This window comes from Uloborus diversus, chromosome 8 (genome assembly GCF_026930045.1).
Source record: "Uloborus diversus isolate 005 chromosome 8, Udiv.v.3.1, whole genome shotgun sequence".
Classification (NCBI taxonomy): domain Eukaryota; kingdom Metazoa; phylum Arthropoda; class Arachnida; order Araneae; family Uloboridae; genus Uloborus; species Uloborus diversus.
In genome coordinates, this window is record NC_072738.1 from 142,117,084 (window position 1) to 142,141,729 (window position 24,646).

At 33.8% G+C, this 24,646-nt stretch overlaps 1 protein-coding gene across 1 annotated transcript in view; it reads left to right on the forward strand.

Moving 5' to 3' along the window:
* LOC129228134 (1-phosphatidylinositol 4,5-bisphosphate phosphodiesterase classes I and II-like) overlaps positions 1–22,785 on the forward strand; it is a 478,401-nt gene extending 455,616 nt beyond the window's left edge. The window contains 11 exon segments of the mRNA XM_054862781.1: positions 2,682–2,803; positions 3,000–3,112; positions 5,976–6,024; positions 6,026–6,055; positions 7,977–8,075; positions 12,087–12,163; positions 14,348–14,449; positions 16,435–16,492; positions 19,224–19,310; positions 20,415–20,544; positions 22,114–22,785. Of these exon segments, the coding sequence (XP_054718756.1) occupies positions 2,682–2,803; positions 3,000–3,112; positions 5,976–6,024; positions 6,026–6,055; positions 7,977–8,075; positions 12,087–12,163; positions 14,348–14,449; positions 16,435–16,492; positions 19,224–19,310; positions 20,415–20,534 (857 nt within the window). The 3' untranslated portion in view covers positions 20,535–20,544; positions 22,114–22,785.
* The last annotated feature ends 1,861 nt before the right edge of the window (positions 22,786–24,646 follow it).

The following is a 24,646-nucleotide window of genomic DNA, read 5'->3' on the forward strand; positions in this document are numbered from 1 at the left end:
ATATCGGATATCTACATATATATAAAAATATTCGGATATATATCAAAGCATCGGATATTTTCGAAAATATGATGATTTTTTCGAACCCTGATTAGGGGCCTCCAATCCTTTGTTGCCCCGGGGCCTCCACACTTCCAAATCCGGCCCTGAGGTTTCCACTCTATTCAATGGTGCCCACCCTGAGGAGTGCAGACTGCGCCATTGAAGTTTTCAGGGGGGGGGGTTTCGAAGGGTATTTGCTCATTTTGGGGGTGCTCTTGCTTTTGAAAGGGGGCCGCGATATTTAGAGGGGATGCTCCCTTGCTTTTGGGGGTATCCCTGCTTTATTTGTTTATAAATAAGGATTTTTATGAACGAGCGTTCACTCCTTGTCAAGCTTAAGTCTGAACCTGATTTTGCATCATCAATTCAGACAATTTTCAAAAAAAAAAAAAAAAAAAAACGACCATTGTTACTATTCTTCATACGTCACCGAAACTGGTTTCCAAAGCAACCCATTCAGGGAAGCCTCGACACACGCGAGGGAGGCTCGAAGATCTTCCGTAATAAGTCAAAATTTTGCTCTGCGAAAACGGTATGTATACGTCTTTTTGATAAATGTACATTATTATATGACACATATAACACTCCTCAAATTTTCTCATACCCATTTCTTAACTATATACCAGTATAAGGTTAATTCGTTCTGTGTAGTATCGAAGTCGTGTTATACCAATTTTTTTTTATAAACAACTTTTACTTATTTTTTAAGCTAATTATTCATGAACTTATTGTAAATCATGTCAATATGTACCGTATTGTATCGAAATAAGAAGTGATAATTCGTACACATCAGCAAAGCGAAATTCATCTTACTACGGTGTGTCGACTTCGGAAATACTAAAATGATGAAAGTCACTTAGGTGTTATTATATTAAACTTACGTTCACATTTATACCGAAAAAAATTAATATAAAATAAGAAGTGATTATTTGTACATACCAGCAAAGCGAGTTTTAAACTATTACAGTGTGTCGACTTCGGTAATACTAAAATGATGAAAGTCCATTCGAAAATACAATATTTAGTAACCAATAGCGAAGCCTATACATACGCCACGTGTTTCGCTTTCGAAAAATCTCGCTTTGCGGTCGAGGAGTTCGCGTTATCTCTTATTATTGTAATCTTTCGTGAAAAACTCGCGTCAATTCTGCGTAAGTTAAATCGCGTGGTAGCGCGAGGTGTTCATTAGTTTGAACATTATAAGTTGAATATCGATTTTCACTGTAATTTTATTGAACGCGAAATATGAATTTAAAAAATACTAAAACTTGTTACAAAACTCAAAACTAAATTAAAATTATTAAAATGGCAATTTGTTTTTAGCTTAATGAGAAATGTGACATACTTTCTCTTTTGCTAAGCTGTCAATATTGACTTTTGGGTGCGATGAAGCAATTCGAAGAGAATTCTCGAAATGAGTTTTGGAAACACGATTCCTCGGTTTTGACTTTAGATTCCTCTTCTAGAATAGCTCCTTACATAGGCTAGTCTCGAAAACATGTAAGTGCTGCCAAAAATAGATGTTGTGACCAGAGCATGAGATCTGTTTGCTGGAAAATGATCTTTTTTAACGTACGAAATGAATTAAAATCGAATAAAGCTTTTAAATTTTTGCGTTAAATCTCTATTACATTGAAACGCATTAAGTTCCTTTTGATACTTAAGTGGTTTTCGAAATGGCAGCAAATACTGGAAAAAATGTATCGAAACTAAATCGTTAGGCGGTCTATTGAAATTTACAAAGCGGACCGCGGGTTTAAGATCGCCGCGTCTACCGACTGCGTACTGCGAACGGAACTCGGAAGCATATTCTGTACCCGAGAGCCAGAAGGACGTAAATCGCATCATGATAATTTTACAGGAGAGAGGAAAAACTTTTTCTGTCGCATGCAAAAAATGGTAAAAAACTGAAAAGGATTTTTTTTTTTTAAGAATTACGTTCACATGGCTAGATGCGGAATTACGATGCACTAATAAACAGAGAGTGGCAATTTTTGGACATAGTCACTCTGGTTCTAGAGGTGCAGACATAAATAGTACTCTATAAATACAACCGGTAGAAAATAATAACTTTATTAAGTACTTTTTCGTGTATTTCCTGAAAATAATTGAATACACAATTATGACCCTTAAAAGCTTTTAGGATGATCATAACTAAGCGAGTGCGACCAAAACTGGTCAACCTAGTGCATTCCAATCAATTTCAAAAATAGAAATACTTAAATTTATCAACAAAAAATTAAATCGAAGTACCACAGTTATAAATATGCGATTTTTAAGTTTTAACACCGTTAGAATTAGTTTTTTCCATGAACTAGAACTGTGACATTTGTGCACGATTAAAAAAAAAAAAAACCTTAAGCATGCCCATAAATAGTCATTTGTCCTACTGTGGTTATTAAATATAAGGGAAAGAGGACAGTGAGAAAATTTGTTTTATTCCAAAAATGTATTATCTGACACACATCATTTATAATAAACTTCATCTTACTTTCGTGAATTCACATGGATCGAGCACCCTCAGTGTTTTCTACTATATTGCTAAATTTGCAATAATTTAAAAGCCATAATATTTAAAAGAAGTTCAGTTATTCTTCAATCAACGCAATTATAATCAACTTAAAATTCTTTATTTACAGAATCTGAAGAAGCTAATATCTCTGCAGAATCTATAGATATAATACGCCAGCACAAACTCGTCGCGAAGATCACCTTAAAGTTGGAAAAAGAGCTTCAGGCATTAAAAAAGAAGCAGGAAAAGGTAAGAGATTTCAATTCAAGCATGTTTGTCTGTTGTTCATTATTTAAAAAATGATCAAATTCTATGTTTTTAAGCATGCTCTTTCAGAAAAAAATAATCTTAAAATTTTGGAAACGACCGAAATTTTTTTTTGCAGTGCGTCCTACCAGAGTATGTTACTCTTTTTGTTTGTCTAATCCGTGTCCTATCTCCATAGGTCCGGGAGCGAGAGGTGGAGCAGTTGCAAGCCAAGGAGGCGAAGATCTTGCGGACGCCGGACAACGTGAACAGCAGAACGCATAATAGGTTCGTCAGAAAGTTTTATTCTCCGTAAGTACGACACTAGCACTTCGAGACACCTCTGTCTTATCTTTCATCTTCTCTGCATGCAAATCGCACGGGCACGACCGTTCACAATCTTTTTTTTCTTTTGGACATGCTCCCCTCTCGGATGACTGCATCGAGGTAAAGCATCGTGTTGTTCGGCTGCGGTGAGATGAGGCATCACCTTGAGATAAATTATTTCATCTGGGGAAGTTCAAGTAGCTTGGAGTTGAGTTGGGTCATCGAGACAGTCTCAGCCTGTTGGGATTGAAAAACGGAAACGAAACCTTGTTCAACATCATGCATGACTAAAATATCATTTTGCTACTTCTAAAATATAATTTTAGTTTTTTTTTTTCATATGCTTTTGTAAGAGTATGTTTGAGCTAAAAAAAAATTGATTGCATAGAACTTTCAGAATTTTAATATTTTTGACAAGGAATTCAAGTTTTTTAAAGATTTTACAGAGATTTTTGTGTCCATTCAAAAAACAGACTGAACGATCTGAAATCATTTCCTAAAGAACAAGAGGGTTTCGAAATCAAATTGGTCCCGATTCCACCCTCAAAACAAAATCCCTTTGGAGGAAATACAATGATTGTGCAGAGATTTTATATTCTAAAATTATTTGGAGTATGTTCTATCTGAATATATGTCCTTCGTTGATTTAAGGTTCGATCGTTGAAGGTGCTGTTTGCTATACCCTTCACTGCTATCTAATGTATTTAGATATAAATGAATTTAAAAGTCCTGCATAAATACCCTCTTTTTTTACCCGAAAAAGGCATTAATTTTCTCTCCAAAATGTAATTACGTAAAGTTATCCTAAAACTTAGTTTGCAAGATGTAAAAGTTGCGCGAAAATCATTTACACATCACAGAAATTAGAATATTACAGTTGAAAAAAAAAACTCTAACTAATATCATTATACGGTGGAGAAAATGGAGTTTTGAATTAGGATTTGAGTTTTGTGGTATTTAGATATACTATATTAGTAGTGCCTCTAACGCAGCCCCATTATAAAGAGGAAAAAATATTTAGCCATATTATACCTTGCCTGTTAGAAAATTATCCTCCTCATTTTACTTTTGAAAATCTTATTTTTAGGTTTTATTAGGATTATAATGCAACTAATCTTAATCTATACAATTCGCATGATGTAATGTGCGTGACATTTTACTTCTGCATTTTACCAAGTTTTTGCATGAACATTAAATACTTGATTATCTGCATCTAAACTTTTAAATATATTTTTAAAAAGAGTTTTATTTTTACTCATTTTATGTAATTTCAAAGTATGATTATCTACTCAATCTCTGTGGTTTTTTCTTTAAATGTATAACATAAAATGTCATGTGTAACTCTACGGGTTTTTCTATTTTTTTTTTCTTTCAAATGCAATCTGTTTCTGAAAAAAGAAATTTCCATTCATCTTACTGTTGCCTGCAAAAAAATTTATTTCCATAGTCAGTGTAGTTTATTTTTACATAATGTGTTACAAATGTTGTTTCATCAAAATACACTCATACCAAACAACTATAGCTTAACTATGGTTTTTATAAAGTTACCTGTACATAAAATTCAATGGTTATATTCATGAACTACAGGGTCTTCCAAAAATGACTGATACATTTGAAAAATCAATAAAAGCTAAATGAGAGCGATAGAAATATACCGTTTGTTGCATAATGCTTGGAACAACAGTAAATTTTCAGACAGATGAAATGAACTTTCAAAACTAGTTACAATGTTTCTTAACAGGTGGCGCTGCGGGTATTTTAAAAGGAATTGAAGAAAACGCAGTCTGTAAGATCACCTTAATGCGGTACATATGAAAAAACAATAAAAACTAAACAGGCAGCAACAGAAATACAGTTTATTTGCAGTATGCTTGGAAAAACAGTAAATTTTCAGACAGACACACCTGCAGCCTCCTCTAAATACCTGCAGCACCATCTGTTGAGGGACAGTGTAACTAATTTTGAAAGTTTGTCTGTGAAAATTTAATGTTGTTCCAAGCATAATGCAACAAACGGTACATTTCTGTCGCTGCCCATTTAGTTTTTATTGATTTTTCAAATGTATCAGTCATTTGTGGAACATCCTATATGTTTTACTCCAGTGTAAAATGTCATTTATTGATTGATATGTTTGTGTTACTCGTATGTTTTTAGACTAACAGAGCTCAAACAAGTCCAATGTTTTACGGGCACTTTTTTATTTACAATCATGGGGCCTTTATATTGCGCTTCATTCAGTCAAATTCACTTTCATTCCGGGTGAATCGGCATCATTGTTCACTTCCTAGTGAAAAGTCATTTCCGTTCTCTTAATAGTTCTATGAATGAGATTTTAGCAAGCGAAAGTGTTCGGCAAATAAAACGGAGATTACTCCATTTAAATCCTAAATTACCCTAAATTATTATTATTAAATACTAAATTGTTTTTACATGTATTAAAGTATTGAATTTTGAGTAATTAATTTATGACATTACTATTTTGCTATTAACTCTTTTTAAATCAAATGACATCGAAAAGTGAAAAAGTAGCATTTCAATTTTTGAACGATTGGCTCGAAAATGACGAAAATTTGCTAGCAAAGGTGAATTTTCAACAATTGCGGGCCTCAGTGCATTTAGATTCAATCTCATTACTTTTGCCTTAAGCCTTGATAATCTTGTGACATATTTTTTGTATATTTCATGATAAGGCATTGATATTTAAAAGAAATTCCGGTATCTTGTAAACCACACTTGTTCAGTTTTCTGGTGACGTGAAAAAAAAAATTATGAAAGTGTCGTTCTCTTCGGCTCGTCAAAAAGCAAATTGAAAGTGACGTTAATGGGAGCCGTCCGTTGTCTTTTCTAGATGTTGGAACCCACGCCGGCAGCCGAAAAGGGTTGGCGAAGTGGACAGCCCCCATCATTCCGCCCGAACAGCGAGCGAAGGTGAGGATATCCCGAATGTTTTGAAACGAAAAGTTCTCCCTATTACCACCGAGATGTTACTTTAAAACAGCTAATTTAAAATGTTTAAGAACATAAAACTACAGTAATTTTAAGTAAAGAGAAGAGACAACTATTTAAAAACTAGCTTTTTTGGGAGTTAGAAAACCAGTTTGTGTGACAGCAGTACGACAGATTTGGCCTCGTTATGACTTTAAACTATGTTTAGGTTAAGCTGCAACATCCAAGAATGTCATGTTCTACAACTTGACGGTTTTATGCGCCGCGTTAACCCTTTGAAGGGCGCGTCATTAAATTTTTAGAAATCTTATGAAAAAACGCTATGAGTAATAAACTTGTACTAGATGATCAAGTGGATTTAGTTGATCATGTAGACATATACTTGTCAGTAAAAAAAATTTTTTATGAATTTCTTTCGCAGGGAGTGGTGTCTCCAATTGCTCACCCCCCCCCCCCCCCCCCACATAGAGCCGGAAATAAATGCATTTCTGCATGCAAAATTAAGTTTGAACCGTTTAGAACTATATGATGGAATACCTCAAGGAAAATGAAAAAAAAAACTTTGACTATTTTAGCGCTAATTTAAAAATTTGAAAAAATTTTCCATTTCTGTGTTTATAACTTAGAATGATTTAAAAAAAAAAGATCCTACAGAAAAAGATAATTTTGTTGAAATGCCATCTATTGTTGTTCATTAAAATTGAAAGAAAAGAACTGAAGTGGTTTTGATTGAAAAAACTCGGAAAAAAGAGAGAAGAAAATAAATAAATGGGTGGTTTTGCGGCGCGACCATTGCTCTTCAAGGGTTAAAAAGGGTCGACCGGTTAACCTGGGCAGTTGATGATATCCATGGTTAGAGTCCGATTTCCCTGATTCTTGTTGTTCTGTTAAACACTTCTCGCTAAGGCAAATGTGTGAAGACACTCTTGCGACTTTCGGGGTGACCGGTTTACAACGTCCAGTAAACAGGGCATCTCATTTGAGCGTTGCCAAATAAAAAGGAACACATACACTGCAAAAAAACTCCGAAACTTTACTGATTATTTCCGTGGGAAGTTTCGGGATTTCACAGGCTTTCATCCATTTCTTGTGAAAGTCAAATACCTTTGTCAAACAGTTTCCTGAATTGCCACAAGTTGCACTAAAGTGTACTTCTTACTGTTGCTAAAAATATTTTTAGCTCCCAGTTTCAAGATTAACTGAGAGTATATATAAAGTGTACCTCCTTCAGTTCAGTTACGATCGTTCCAGCTAAACTCCCAATGAGAGCAAATAAATCTCCGGACTCCGTTGATTTTTAAGAGTTGTAGGAAAAGGAGATATTTGCCACTTACTTGCAATTCTGTCGCAACTTTAACCATGGTTATAATAATGCGGGTGGAGTTTTCTCGGTAAATCAGGAAGGCGTTAGACATCATAGTAAACCAACCTAAGTTCTGTTCCAGACATTAGACTGGCTTTATCCGGGGAGTTTTAAAAATTCTTCAGAAGTATTCCAGGATAATTTCAGGAAGGTTACTGGATTTCAGCAGAAAACGTTCAAGTTCTTTGAAAGATATATTACTGGCACAAATTGAGATCATTAGCTTCCCATTAGTTTCGAATAACATTTATGAATCCTTTTTATAGTGTATGCATACTTTTTCTGTTTTATGCAATAGCAATAATAATAATATATGAAATATATATATATATATATATATATATATATATAAGCAAGAAAGTGTATTGAACTTGGAGAACGAGTCACTTGGGATATTAAGATCAGAATGGAACCTTAAAGGATCATACATAGTACACCCTGTCAGCGCACCTTTTCGACGCGGCAAAATAATCATGTGTCAAAATGTTGTTATTAAATTACTATTCTTCACTTCTACAGTAGCAAATATTTTATTTATAGCTGGAAGATGTTCGGAAGAATTTTTCTCAAACAATGTTTGCCTTAACGAAGGAGCATTTTCATTCTGAGATGGAAATCTATTCCAAGTATCAAGAACCCGTAAGTTAATCTTATTTAAATCGATTGCCACATTGCTTTTTTGTAGGAGATTAATTTGCAGGGCATTTGAAGGCATACAGGAATGAATCCCAGCTGGATGCCTCAAGTAGACACTGAAAATAATTTAAGGGGTTACAGAACCTCAAAAATGATGAAACGATCAAAAAAAAAATTTATTGCTTATTTCAAAACTAAAAACTATTCTGAACACACGGAAAAAGTTTCATTGCTTTAGTTCAAATAGTTAAAAAGTTATGAGAGGTTTTAGGCCATGCTCGCTATGTGTTCTTATGCAGAAGAAAAACTTTAAACTGCTTTTTCTCGATGATGGTATTTTTGTGTTTTCATGTCATTAGAATCCCTAAGGGTTTTTTTTATATTAAAGATACAGCTTTAAAGTAATACTTTTTGCAATTGGGATAACATATTTGACAAAACTGTGCATGGATAAGCATTTTATAAATTACTCAAATGTTTAGAGCTTGTTAAACCTTTAAAAACCAATTTTTAAAAAAAAAAAAACTTTGATTTTTTTTACATAATTAATCACAGAAAATTTTCGAATAAACTCATAAGCAAATGAATGCACAGATTTTTAGAGATGATTATAGTGATCGTTTAGCAAAAAAAAATTTTTTAATTAGTGCAAACATAAAAAAGCTTTAGGAATTTCAAAAAATTGAAATTTTCTTCAAATTTTTCAAAAAAGTAGGCAATGTTTTTAAATTTTGAAAATAAATTATTGATTAAGAAATAAGTATGCATGTTATGGTTTCAAAGAAATATAAAATTTACTAAAATTTAAAAAAAAATGTTTGAAAGGTACTGTGACCCCTTAAAAGAAAAAAAGAATGAAAATGTAAGAAAATCCGTGACTTCAGCCGAGGATTGACGCTTAAAAAGCTTAACTTAGTTTGCTAAGTTTAACTGAGTTCAATTCGTGTGATTAGCTTTTCAAATAATGATGCTTAAATCAGGGATGCCCACATGGGGGGGTCATGGCGCAAAGTGCCCCTTGAAGTTTTAGGGGACGTTTTGGGGGTATTTTTCATTTTTTGGGGGGAGCTCTTGATTTGGGGGGGGGGCTTTGCGATATTTAGCGGGTGCGCCTTTGCTCTTACAGGGGAGACCCCAGCTTAAATATTAATAACATTTCTTTAACATTCCAGAGGGCGCAGCCTCTATATCAACATGAAAGGTCGTGTGTATTTCTTAAATACACTATTCTAACAGTATAAATTTTTAGTATTACCTCATCGATAAACCTTATGGGTTTACTTGCGTTTATCCTATTGCATTATGATTTCAGGTAATTTTTATATTCAATTCAGTTTAGTGTAAAAATAGAAGCAGTGCATCTGAGAGATACAAGCAACTGTTCAAGTGAATCATTATTACATTCGGTATTATATGTTTTTATATGATTTCTGTTATTACAGAGGAGCATCGCTGAAACGTATTTCTAGGGACCATCCTTAAAAAATGTTTTTTTTTTTTTAAAGCTTATAATAAAATATAAACTGAAGATCGAATGCACTAAAAACTTACTTAAAGAGTCGTTCGTATCTCTCAGATACAAATAGCAGATGTGCAGACTGCTAGTGGCGTAGTAGAACTTTTCCAATGATAACTAAAAGAAGATTTAGGTAAAGGTGTATCACTCATGGGTGGGGAAAGAAAGCAGCCTCCGTTAGTTGCAAGAACTTGAGCACCAAAAAACAGGTGGAGGACTGTCTTAGCTCGGTCGCCCCAGGCTTTAGCTGAGCATATTGGAGTGGCCTTCACGCCTTGGGTGACCCTAGCAGGAGAATACTCTGCCGACATTCTTCACCCACTCCGCCCAGGAACACTCCCACGCCGGCAACTAGAGCACGAGGCTGCTAGTGCACACTATGAGCTAGTACACTATTGCCCGTTTTAGTAGTGGACATCTAAAAACTTTAAAATTTTCGGAGGGGTCGAAGATCTTTCAGACTTGTTCCAAGTGTTCTGCTGAGCAGGCTTCGCCTGACCATTTACTGTCGTGCCTGGGGCTCTCCAGGAGGGATTTGACTGAAGGCCCAGTGACGGTGCTGGATTTCTTGAGGGTAAACAAACTCATGGACCTGGTCTAGTACTGCTGACCATGGGGGCATGCAACAACAACAACAACAACAAGATTTAGAGAAGGGGGAAGAATAGCTAAAGTCAGGCGTTCATAGAGCTACTTGGTGTAAATCTCTGGAAAAAAATATCGGTTAGTTTATCTCCCAAATATGTGGCCCCGCTAAAGATTAAATTAAAAATCTGTGTATTTGTCGGTTTTTAAAAGTACAATTTAGTAAAATAAGAAATAGCAACGTCAAAAGTCACAAATTGCAGATTACTGCAGACACGTGTTTTGTACAAGGAACGCTTTTTCACTGCAAAAGAAATGAGCTTATGGATGAAAAGACCTGGGATTTCTTTTCCTCCATAAGCTCATTTCTGTTTCATTGTAAAAGGCATTCCCTGTATCGCCGAAACACGTATCAGCACTGCAATTTGTGCTCTTTGACGTTGTTGTTTCTTATTTTACTTTTTATTCACAAAGGTACTGTTGCAATTAATGAAGATAAGTACTGGAGAACGCCGAAATTTTAAATTGAACGTTTCTATAATTTTAATTTCTTTTTAAATATTTAAAAGGTGTGATATACCATATTTGCTGTCTGAGTTAAATAAGAAACGTGTGAGCTTAGTTTATCTTGTATTTTACGATTTTTGTATACCATAGAGTAGGCAATAGAGAGGATACGTATATGCTGAAAAGAAAATGAAATTGAAACCGGAATTATGGGAGACATCGGTGCAAAAATGAGCGGTGATATGATAACATAGTCGCTTATCATGTATCTCGCGAAGAGTATTTAAGTAGCTGGCGGATTGGCTTATCTTTTAATTCACGTTTTGATGCAATTTCGAAAACGTGCTTAATAAACTTGCAACAACATCTAAGTTTGAAGTACTAGCTATTGAGATTCAGTGAAGGGTCATTCCATTCGGTGGGACGGGGCATTTTTCAGTATATTTTGTATTATAAATACAAATAAAATAAGCTAGTCCTTTTATTTTTGATAGCAACAGTAAGGATTTGTCATATGAATTCCGTAGAACATTAAACTTATCGTTTTTAAATAAAATAATTGATGAATACGCATTAAAACGCCCGTGACGGAACGAGACTCGTATGGGTCGCGTTCCGTCACTGGCATTTTATTGCATGTCGTTCAATTATTTTCTTCAACTTTTGATGTTCTACGTAGTTCTTAGAATAAATCTTTACTGTTGCTTTAAAAAAAAAAATCTAGCTTGTTTTACTTGTATTTATGAAACAAAATCCTGTGACAAAACTACTCAAAATGTCCCGTTCCGTCACGTGCAATTGTCCTAAAGCAATGTTTTTAATCAAAAGGTATCCCAAGAACTATAGCAAGAAGCTCAGGATCTTGGGATACTGTCTGACCACGGATTGTATGGAAAGACAAACATCCGTTTTACATCCGGAAATGGACGAATCTGTTATTTTTTTTTAGCGATGCCAGCTTTTGCAGAAGCAGAGTCTCATTCAAATTAGCGGAATACGGGCACCAAATTTTTACTTTTCCCCCTCATTCAGATGGATTAGTCTTGCCCGGACGTTTGAAAATTCCATACAATCCGTGGTTGGACAGTACATTGGTTCAACTTCCAACTTCAATTTCTTAGTATAGCATGGCCTCTTACTCCATGGTTTATACTTCGATGACAGTCATATATTAGAAATGAATCAATAATTACAAGTAATAAACCATCTTTTTAATAAAAGTGAGGTTAATTTAATGGAATAAACGTCATATATTCCTACAATCTAAGTGCGTTAATTTCAGATAAATTCAGAGCTACTCATTTGTTCAACCCTTATCAGTCTCATAATTATTTTTTCTTCCTCTTCTTTTTCTTCTTTGAGTAAATAAAGAATCAAATAATACAGTTGTTTGATGCATTTTTCAGTTGTACTCTGCAATAGACAAAGCCATGCAGCTCTCTCAAACAGCTCAACTCGATCGGCTTCAAAGCCTACATGACCGGTAAGTTTTGTTACATTTCATTACATTTAAAGTTTACTTATGGTAAAATGGCGCAGATTATTTGTAAAATGACACAGACTAGTAGCGTTTGCCAATGTAAAAAAAAAAAACAACAATAATGACACCAGCAGCGATTCAGATTACTAAAAAAAAAAAAAAAAATCCGAATCGTTACTGATTATTTCCGTAGAACGTTTCGGGATTTCAGAAGTTTTCATCTATTTCCCCTTAAAATCAAGTATCTGTGCAAAAACGTTTCCCGAATTGCTGGAAGTAGCACGCATGCACACTTTTCACTGCTGTGAAAATGATTTTTAGCTACCAATTTTAAGTCTGCCTGAGCGTGTTTATTAAGTGTGTCTACTTCAGCTCAATTATGGCCCATCTACTTTGACTAAGCTCTAAATGAGAGCACATAAGTGGCAAGCACACACTGCAAAAAAAATCCGAAACGTTACTGGTTATTTACGTGGAACGTCTCGGCATTGCACACGTTTTCACCCATTTCCCCGTAAAAACAAGTATCTTCGCAAAAAAGTTTCCTGAATCGCTACAAGTTGCACTCGTGCAGACTTTTCACTGTTGTGGGAAATATTTTTAGCAACCAGTTTAAAGATTGAATGAGCGTGTTTATTAAGTGTATCGGCCTAAGGTTACTTACGTCTTGTCCAGATTGACTAAGTTCCCAACGCGAACGAAAAAGTCAATGGATAGCTACAGCTTTGCAGGGCAGGAATTGTAGGCAATAGATATGCTTGGTTCCTTCTTGCATAGCTTTGGCCGTGATCGTTCTGATTTTTATGGAGCCTTCTTGGTAAGTCAGGAAGGTTCTAATCAATAGCACTAAACCAACCTACTTATCTTTCTAGAAGGTTCTAGAGATATGACTGGCTTTAACAGGGGAGATTTCGCACTTCTGCAGAAAGTTTCAAGGTTAATTTCAGAAAGGTTACTGACTTTCAGCGGAAAGCGTTCCTGATTTTTCCAAGATATGTTACTGGAAGAAATTGGGCACATCAGCTGCCTATTATTTTCTAGGAACGTTTCTGAATTGTTTTTACAGTGTAGCTGCAGGTGAGGGAGGTTTTTGGTTCTCACCTGCATTTTTAGCTACGTTTGCAATTGCACTTCTGGAGCTTTCTTAGTAAATCAGAAAAGTTCTAATCAATTACAATAAATCTAACTAGTTCCCATTGAAGGTTCCCGAGACATGACTGGCTTTAACTGGGGGGAAATCCAAATCCTTCAGAAATTTCCAGGAATAATTTCTCAAAGGTTACTGGCCTTTAGAAGAAAACGTTCCTGTTTTTTTGCAAGATACGTTACTAACAGAAATTGGGCACATCAGCTGCCCATTATTTTCCAGGAACGTTTCTGAATCGTTTTTACAGTGAACAAAAAAAAATGTTTACGGTTTGTTATTTATTTCTTCAAAAAGTGAACCTAATCTAGACATTGCGAGAATTGAGTAGTGTCCCTGATATTTGTCCCTCCAATGTACCTTACTGTATAAATTAAAACTGTATTAAAAAAATCACCAAATTTTGCAAAAATGGACACATCTATTAGTTTATGGGGATGTAAGTTGGTTTGTTTCAGATGTGCACTTTTGCCACTCTATTTTTTAGCCTTAGTTTTTAAAAATCAAATTTTGCTCACAGCAACATTTTTTAAATCCAAATTATATTCGATCTATATTCTCACGGCAAAAATTAATTGATTTATTTATTCACAACAAAGTTTTGAGCTTACCATTTTGCTTTTACGTTCTTGAACGAAATGAAAATATTGTATTTTCTTTTTGTTGTTTCCATGGAAACTATTTTTGTTTTCCCTTATTTTATTTTAGAGAATGCAATAAATGAATAAGGCACTACTGACATTATAAAACGCGTGCGCAAAATCCTATCGTTATTTTCCCTTCTCCCCTGCTAGATTCATTCAGATGGAATCGTCTTTACTTGGCAGATTGCCAAATTACATACAATCCATAGTCAAACAGTATGCATATTTCTCAAAAAACAGACATTTAACTCAGAAACTTCCAATAAAGTACTTTCAAAATTATATCAAACACAAGGATATGGCTTTAAGTTCATGAAACCATATTCTGCTTTCGGTTTGTGTGTAATGATGACACTTTGGTGAATCTGGTATGTATAATGATTTCTTCTTGCTTTTCAGGGAGGTGAGTGAGCTAATGAAGCGACTAGATTCTCAGACGAAGGAGGAACTCCGGAAAATGGTCATTAGTAAAAAGTACAAAGACAAAAATGAATTGTCCAGGCAAGTCAATGCTAATCATCTAAAATACACGCTTTTGATTTCCCAAACATGCAGCTGAAGTATTGATTTTTACTTCCTTTTACAAAAAATGAAGTATTGTATTCGCGAAAAAATTTTCACTCAAAAATCGACCTTAATTTCCATTTTACTCATCCCCGAACAAATGTTGAGTTTTTTATTTTTTTTTCGACTCGACCACACGTGGATAAGTAATGACGATTCCCGGGTTAGTTACACTGAGTTTTCTCGTGACGTCTGTATGTACGTATGTATGTATGTGCGTATATGCGTATGTGCGGTTGTATATCGCAGAACTCAAGAACGGTATGTTCTAGAAAGTTAAAATTTGGTACGTAGACTCCTAGTGGGGTCTAGTTGTGCACCTTCTTTTTTGGTTGCATTCGGGTGTTTTTAAGGGGGTCTTTTGCCTTCTTTTGGGGAGAAATCATTGTTAATTTCGATGAAAACTCGAGTGGTGTTACAATTTGACGAACAGTTGGCGATATATCACCATTTTTGTCGCCAAGTTTTGTCGCCAACTTGTCGACAAAACTTGGCGATTTTTTTTTTAAATCTGGTTTCAATTTGGCCACTGTTGGTGATATTTAGAGAATAAACTATTGAATTACATTAAAATTTCCAATAATGGGAAAATGACATCAGGGGAGTAAAAGGAAGTCAGCTCGTTAAACTTGTGATTGCAAAGCGCGAAATAAAGGTACAGGTGTCCCTTGTATAACACGGTTAATTCCTACCGTGTTGTACCATGACCATGTTATACCAGACTCATATTTATTTACTTAAATTAGTTTACTAGTTTACTTATTTTTAAGCCTTCTGTTTATAACATAAATCAGGACAATATGTACCATGTTGTATCGATAAATGCGTTTCGTGTTTCATTTAAACCGTGTTGTACAAAAATTTAAAATCATATGAATCAAGACAATGTTTTATATCGAAATCAAATCTTATGGTAAGAATTTCATGAAAGCTGAAATTTTGGTTCAATTAAAAATACAAATTAAAAAGTAAGTTAATTTCAAGCCTTTAATCACAGACAAAAATATAAAACATAACATCGTGTTGAAGTACAAAAATCAAAAATGCATCAAAAAATGTATAAACTTCGTATAAATTACATAAAATTGTATAAATTACAGTAAAGTAGAATTATTCTATTGCTACATATTTTTATTTATTGCTTCCCAAATTTGCTATTTTTATTATGTAATGATATTATCTTATTAGTAAGTATTAGAAACGAGTTAGTTTCATCTTCTTAATTTTATAGCACTGAAAAAAATAAATAAAACAAGGTTTTCAAAAGTTAAAAGTTATTGTTAATCGGGCATACCAAACTTTCAAGTTGATGAATAAATTTTTCGTTCCAGTTTCATGAAAACAAAATAAAAATCTTGCTAGAGTCAATGTCACACATTTTTTTTAACAGTGTAACGAAGAAGAAATCTTAGTTTTTTTTTTTAATCGTGTAAAATCAAAGCCGTGTAGTATTACATTCAAGTTTTGTACCGCGTAGTATCGAATCCGTGTTGTAATAATCGCAAATTTTGCACCGTGTAATATCGAAACCCTATTTTACAAGTACCGTGCTATGCCAGGGACGTCTGTGTTTAAAAAATAATAATAAAAGTTACCGTCGCTCAATCGGAGCTTAGGCAGAACTTAGCCAAAAATTGTCTAATATTTTTTGCGCGTTTGACTGGAAATAAAAAAATGTGTTTTTTAAAAAAAAAGTTGTGTCGTTTCATAAAAAAAAAGATAGTATTACTTTTTGTATACTGAAATGTGCGACATAGCGATGTATGAACTAAATGTTTGAAGCTAAGCAAAATGTTAGTTAAAACACAAATTGAGAAAAATAATTCATTTTTTACAACAGTATATTTTGCTTTTCTTTGACATGTTTGTGACCTTTCTTAATTACTAATTTTACGATTATTAAAAGTTTATTATTATTTTAGGATAAAAAGGGAACTTCATCAAAAACTTATAGATACTGCGGTAGCCGAGAGACAAAGGGTAAGTAGTCAAGCGGTTCTTAATCCTGCCAAATTCAGCAGAAAAATTGTGCTAAAAAAAAGTTTTTGCCAAACTTTTAACTGTATTTTATCAACATTTATCTATTAGTTTAAAAATCAAACGGCAGCTTTTTGTAAATAATAAAATATTTATCGCATGATTAATTAAGTAACAAATCCTAGTGTGTTTCTCAGAATGTTTCATCTATTTTTGAAAAACTAAAGTAAAATTGAATCTAACAGAAAATAACTCACCGTATGAGAGATGGTATACTACATCTGTAAATTTTCTACATCTGAATTTATGTCACTATTTTCAACATAAGTACACAAAGAAACTCTTGTCTTGTCAGTGGGGATTTTTTTTTGAAGTATTTATTTAAAAAAACGCATTTTGACACTAATTTAATTTAATTGGAGAAAATACACTACCCCCCCCCCCCTCCCCCAATCACATAATGACGAGGCAAAAGTACATGATAGCGACATAGTCTTTTTTTCTGCCGGTACACTGCTGGGTTCACAAAAGTTAATTAAAATATATTTTGTACCTTAAATATTCATTCAATTTCATGATTATAAAAAACTGCCAACAATTTTATTTTTCTTTAATGTTTAATAATTGTGCCATTTTCTAAGAGTGGATACTTTATAGTTATTTTTCCGTTCGAACATGTTTTTCGAATGCAATAATTCAAAGTAACGAGCTGTATTTTGATCCCCAAATATCTTTTTCAGCTAAAATAGAAAACGTATAACTTATTTAAAGTATTAAATAACAATTAGAATAGCAATTCGTAACAGAAGTTCTTCGTGCATCTTTATAGATCTGTTTCAAAATAAATTTATTAAAATGATTATGAGCAGAGAGTTAGAGATAATTTTGAATGATGAGAAAAAAAACGGTTAATATTATGGTCATAAGTAAGGTTATATTGTTTTTTTACATCTTTCTTTTCATTTATATATTTATTCAGTTATATATTTTATGAGATAACATGAAAAATTAAAACTAAAAAACTACATCGAATTGTACTAGCTTTCACTACATTAGAGGAAACAAAAACTCCATGTGATTTTTTTTTTTTTTTTTTTTTTTGCTTTGTATTTACATTTTTGGTTTTTCCAACAGAAGGAGCTTCCGGATCCGCCATGGACTCGCGTATTCTACTAATAATTGTAAAGTGACTATTTTACTAAATTGCTCAATGCTTTTGATTATGAGGTCAAAATTCTTTTGCCTTAGATTTAATCAAAAAAATTCTAGCGTGCACAAAATAGTGTGTTTAGCGAAAGTTGTTTTCAGCGCATTGTTATCGCGGTTGCAAAGAAACAACTTTTACGGAATTCATTTACTACTGTTATTTTTAATTCACTCGTAAGAAATACTTACATGCAAGTACGATTGCTTTCTGTGCATAGTGTGGCGCAAGCAAGAAATCGAATTTTATAGAATTCATTTTATTACTAAGACCAGACAAATCCCAAGGGTATGGTCACTGGAGTGACTAGATAAATACACTGATAACTTGTAGTTTTTGGACGATCAGAAAAACACCTTCTTAGCTTTTTTCTTTTTTTTTTCAGGACATTAATCTTTCAGAAGCCATTTTATGCTGAATTTTTCTTCAAAGTCCGAGAAATAATTTATCTGGCACAAAAAAAAAATCCTGGATTTAAATATTTTAGTTTTTGTTAAACTCTGATTATTGCTTTTAGGTGCTTACCTGCAAAAGGATTAGTGATAACAAATTACAACAATTCATTGGATTCAAGATGAATATTTATACAGCCTCTGTATCCCTTGTGTAGCTATAAAACCGCGCTATACTGTATTGCGCATGGTTTTGCTGCTTAAGGTGCGGGAAAGAAAATAATTGTATCATAAATAGAGAACATTTACTCCAAAAATATTTACTGCTTTAGAACATAGCCCTTTTCAGTGCTAACTGCTTTTATTTTATTACTCATATCATCAAATCATGACACGACAAAATTTAGTACAAATGTTTTGATCACAAAAAACCAGCATCCGCAGTCAAAAAAATCAAAAAAGTTTTCATCCCCCTGTGGAGCTGAAAACATTGTCATCAAATTGTAAATTTTAATTTGAAATTTTGTTCACCTCATAGAATGATTGTACATGAATTCCGGTTCCTTTCTCGGATTAAAGAAGACATATTGTTTTTGTGATAGATTGCCACTTAATAAATCACAACTGAAATAAAAATATAAATTAAATTTAAACAGTCAATGCTTCGGACGATAAATATTAGATTGCACTTTTGAAGTCTTTAAATTATAAAATAATGTTTGTTACGATATTTAAAACGAGTAAAAAATATTCGAAGGTAAACTGAAATTTGGGTAACATTATAACTTTTACACCCATAGAGGCAACACTAGGCTGCAAGTCTTGATTGTGAAAACTTTTAGTTTGTAAGAAACAGTTAATCTCCAGTTTCAACAACATTTCAAATCCCACCCCCCTTTTAATATATCAAAAAGTATAACTAAAACTAAATAACTGGTCGGGGGATAGGATTGAAATATTGTTAAAACTGGGGAAGCACCTCAGAAACAAATTAAGTTTTTTTTTTTTTTTTAATTTCTTTTTTTTTTTTTTTTTTTTTTTTTTTTTTTTTTTTTTTTTTTTTTGTTAGTGTATATGTGTGTGCTACAAATTCAATCGATTTCATATCTTATTCATATGTTTTCTCTCTTGACCACAGTTTAGCAGCTTGTTGGAGAAAAAATTAGCAGAATTAAGTCGTCAGCATTCGAATGTGAAGAATAGCTTCGAGGACGAAAGGTCGAACGTAAGTTTACTGCCAAAAAACTTTCCCTTTGGAATTATTAATGTTTACTGCCATTGCAAAAGAAGCAAGTAGAAGCAAAGGGATGTAAGAATCAAAATTAAAAATTTGAAGATAACCAGTACAAAAGATAGCTGAACCTCAACTCTGTCTTAGGGCAAGAGATAGTTTTAGTAGCCCTGATAGGTGCTGCGCTGCAGCATGTTTTAGAAGCTCTTTTCAGTGAAGGGCTATCTACACTGTAAAAACGATTCAGAAACGTTCCTGGAAAATAATGGGCAGCTGATGTGCCCAATTTCTGACAGTAACATATCTTACAAAAACCAGGAACGTTTTCCATTAATATTCAGTAATCTTCCTGAAGTTATCTCGCAAACCTCCTTAAAAATTCAGAAATCTTCCCGTTTAAAGCCAGTCGTGTCTGTGAAACTGTAGAGTAAACTTCGGAAGGTATAATAAAATTGCTAGGCCCCTTCCTGATTTATTAAGAGAGTTCCATAAGCAGTGTTGCAAACATGGCTAAAGCTAAGCCAGAATTGCAAGTAGATGTCGAGAATTTTACTCGCCTGCAAATCTTGCAAAGCAGCGAAGTCCATGCTTAATCGTTCCCATTGGGAGCTTAATCAGCACTGACGGGCCGAATGTAACTTGATGCCGATTCACTTTATCAATACGCAAAGTTAATCTTTAAACTGTGAGCTAAAAATATGTTTTACACCAGGAAGAAGTGTACATTCCTGCAACTTGTAGCAATGCAGTAAACTTTTTGACAATGATACTTGATTTTTCCAGGAAGTGGATCAAAACCACTGAAATCCCGAAACGTTACACGAAAATACTCAGTAACGTTTCGGAATTTTTTTACAGTGTATGACCCGAGCTTTAAACGTGTTTTACTCAAAAGTTCAAAATGTCCACTTACTTACCTTTGCTTCTAGCTGCCTCAGATGTTTTTGCATAACTGTCTCGTGCTTGAAACATTTAGAGTTGCCAAAATTATTTGGCAAATGTCTTTGTTGGCTTTTAAAGCCAACATAGGTATGGTTTGAACAATTATATTTTCGAAAGATATGCATGTAATCAATGTATTTTCTTTTCCATTCTCAGGCACAGACCAGACTCAAGGCGGAATACGAGGAGAAGTGTGCCAAACTCGCAAAGGAATTCGAGAAAAATTCCAACTTCTTTCTGACAGCGTCGGACGCTGTCGAGAGTACCAAATTATGAGGTTTTTCAAGTACGTACATTGAAGATATTTGCGTTGTATTTCATTTGCGGAAGGATAATATTTTTCTCTTTATGACATTTTTAATTAAGTTACCACAGTTCGCCTGCAGTTTTTCTGCTGTAAGACCAGTTAAATATAACAGAAAACCGGTTATCTGGACTCTATAATCCAACTCCAATTAAATCTACTGTTTTTTATGAGAAGGCAAACAAAACTGAAAACGTTCCTCCCTCAATATATTACAGCATAAGAAGTTGAGAGAGCGGGAAAACCTAAAACAACAGAATTCTAACAGCCTAATCCTAGCCTGAATGTGAAACACAATATTTTTAAAACCTACCTATGCACTATTAAACTTTATAAAAACATTGAATTTCAGCATTAAAAAAGTATATTTCAACCATTTCAGTGGCGTCATACCAAAAGTTATTCTTTTTGATTGATCACTCACCTATCCACTTTATAAATAGGAACGTGCTGCTACTTATTCAGAAATTTTTAAATGCATAAATCACACAGAATAGTAGCACACTCATGAAGCAGCTGCTTAAAGACCTAGTTCAGAAAAGGGTTGCTGAAAATAAGCTTCATATAATAGTGGAAGTTAAGCTGAATATTTCTTCGAAACAAACGACGTAAACTGAAGTAAGTTGTTTGATCACCAAAGGCAAATATTCAGTTTACAGACGGGAAATTGGTGTATCTATGTATTAGTTTGCAGGAACGCCAGTTCTCCGAAGTTGAAGTATAGGCCTTTAGGAATAAGCAAAACAACGTGCATCAAACTATCCTTTTCCCCTGAACCATCCAGGTAGAATCGTCTTAACTGATCGGTTGCCACATTCCACGGATAAAGTGGTCGGATAGTATACCGTGAAAAAAATTGATTTTTTGAAGTTGCTTTAGTTCACCTTACATTATCGAAGTACAATCATACGTACACAAACAATCAAACCTGCTATCTGTCACAGTTATGACTTAAACGGTTCGATGGTTCTCAGCGGGGAGAGTTACTAAAAATTTTGAAAGTTTGTACAAAGTATAAAAATGAATCTACCACGCAGTGTAGGATGAAAACATTATGGTAAATAAGAAAAATAACAGTTCCAAAATGTCATAGTGAACTGTTACAATACATTGATACAGTTAATTTGAATGATAAACATGTCACAGGTGAACAGTAGTTTAACCGCGTAGGGAAAGAAAAAATAAGTTTAGATGAAATGGAAGATATTAGACTATGAAATATAATTGTTACATAATGGTTTTTTCAATGAAATTTGTATATTGCATTATTGAAGTACTGTCCAACCTCGGATTGTATGGAATTTTTTAACGTCCAGATAATACGAATCTATCCGAATGAGGGGGAAGAGTAAAAATTTGATGCGCGTATTTCGCTCATTTGAGTGAGACTGCTTTTGCAAAAGCTGACATCGCTAAAAATTAATAGATTCGTCCATTTCTGGTTGTAAAACGGGTTTTTGTCTTTCCATACAATCCGTTGTCAGACAGTAAGCGTTCTGTGTTTCTTGTTATTTGTTCTTATTTTTGTTAATGTAAGAACTTTTTTTTCAGGCCAGACATGGAACTAATGTGTTCTCTCCAACGAACAGCGGTAAAGTCGCAGTGCAGACAGCCTGTTTCTGAAAGTTCGGATGTTCCATTCTCGAATTTTTCGTCTTGTTGTTGTCACCCATCGTTCACTCAAGGGAGGTACTGAACACAGGATGCCTCTTTTCGATAGGATATATCTCCAGACAATGTCGTGCCATTTCTACCCAACTTCTACTCCTTGTCGCCTCTTGAATCTTTTCCATCGAACGATTCGCTTTTTTTTATAACTTAATGATTGGTTGTTCGCATGTAAAAGAAATTCCCTTGATGTCCCGAGATGTACCAAACAAAAAGCACAGAGCGTGATTAAAACTATAAATCCTATTTTAAGTTTTCTAATGCCGATTTTATGGCGGTAAGTTCTCTGGACGCATTTTCCGCACAAGAACAAATAGTGAATTGAAATTCAAAAAAAAAAAAAAATAATAAAATCTGCACGAATAAAATACAGATAAGAACCCTCTCGACCAAGTCACGATCAAGGGAAAAAAACTTTTCTCCTGTTTAAGAGTTTCGATGCAGCAGACACAGGTACACAGACACACAGATATATGCACGCTGAACTAATAATTCCCCTCTTTTTGTGTGGCGGGTTAGAAACTTTAAAGTAGTTAAGTGCGCAGCACAGCATTGCAGGACAGTACGCTAATACTTCTTTGTTTGTGGTTGTATTAAAACCAAGGACATATGTTAAAGTAAAATCGTTGCGCTTTTAGTATTGCCAGTCATTTGTGGTGTGTAAATCAAATACTATGCTTAAAGTCACATCTAAAGAAAATTTTAAGAGATTGTGATAGGCAATTTTTGGTTTTAAAGCGCGAGTTAATGCCTAATAACTTTATCCTATAATGTCATCTTTTGCAATTTGCAATACATCTAAACCATCAAGCATTTTTTTTTTTTTTTTTTTTTTGTGAAAATTTTTATTTCTATCCAAAAATAGTTAGTATCCAAATGTAAACGGCACGGGATTTACACTTGTTTCATAAGTTAATATTTCCTTCTTTCTTTTTTTAAATTGAAACTGTGAAAGGTTTCTGCAGATTTGAACATTACAAGTATCTTTCAAAATTTCGGTGCACTTCAAAAATAATCTGATGAAACAGATACACACTTTTAAAGACATCTGTACTTGCGTTTCCTATCATAATATGAAACACACCTGTCCTTTGCACAAAGCATACTATTTGTTGTCTCCATCCATATTTTAAACAAGACACGTTTTGATCCTATTTTTACATGTTTACATTGAAGTATTTTAGCAACATTAAATGTTTTAGCCTTAATGATTAGAGAGAAAATTAGCGGTCGCCACCAGTCACTGGGTAACTAAATGAAAAAACTATATATCGATTAAAAAAATCGCTTGTCAATCGTCACCTTAAAGTGCGAATGAAAGATCTTTTAAAGTGTCCAAAAAAGCATTGAGTAATTGTTAATATTTTTACCAAAATCAAGATATATTTCTTGCATTGGGGGATTGTAGAATTTAGGATTATAAACTTCAATATTTTTTTAATCTATCGTTTAGCACTTAAAGTCAAAACAAAATGGACATTATTTCAAAAAAGTAGCTACTAATGAAATTATTATTCCCGGTCATTGGCAACTAAGGAATTTTCCTAGTTTTTCCCTCACTTAAAAGCTAATAGATAAATTAAACTTCAGAAACAATCACTAATGATACAATATTGTCCATTTGTAAGTACAAGGTTGATTAAAAAAAGTTTACCTGAAGCGGAAAGTGGTCGCTGAAGTTATTCTAAACTGAAATCAGTTCTCGGACGGAATTTCTTTTACATTTGTATTGCATTTTAAAGTTCATTTTTTTCAGTTGTGAATCATGATTCATTCAATTCAAATCCTACGTCAGTCTCGACGTAGTCTTTCGTACATGAAATATATTTAAAAAATAATAATAAGTTATTTTCAACATAGTCAATAGCTTTGCAAAAGTTAAAAATCGAGAACGGTCTTGTTCTTTTCTTTACCGAGTCAATTGACTTGATGAAGTGATTCAAGCGCGGCTTCAAGAGATCTGGTGACTGCAGGGGAGGTAAAAAGTTGGAAGAATTGTACAAATGCTAATATCAAGTTTTCACGTACATTCCTTCGTGGAGCTGGTTAGCTTCCTACGCGATTCGTGAAAGTCATTGTTGTATTCCTTGTTTCACTGCAGCTCAATGTCGTATATATGTATTTCCACGTTTTGTTTTGTTAGTTTCGTCTTTTTGTTTGTTTCAGATAAGAAACTAAACTGCAAACCAAAAATTATGTGTATTGCATTGAATCTACTCATCAGAGAGTTAGTTGGGCCGAAGATCACTACACACACAAGTGAAGTATTTGTCCAATCAATCACGAAGTTATTTGTTCTTAAAAGTTGCTCATTGATAATGCTGAGAAAAAAATTTGAAATAGCCATTTGAAAAATGCATTATCGAACATTATTTGTTGACAGTTTGCAAATATGTACCCATGAAGGGTGCCGAAA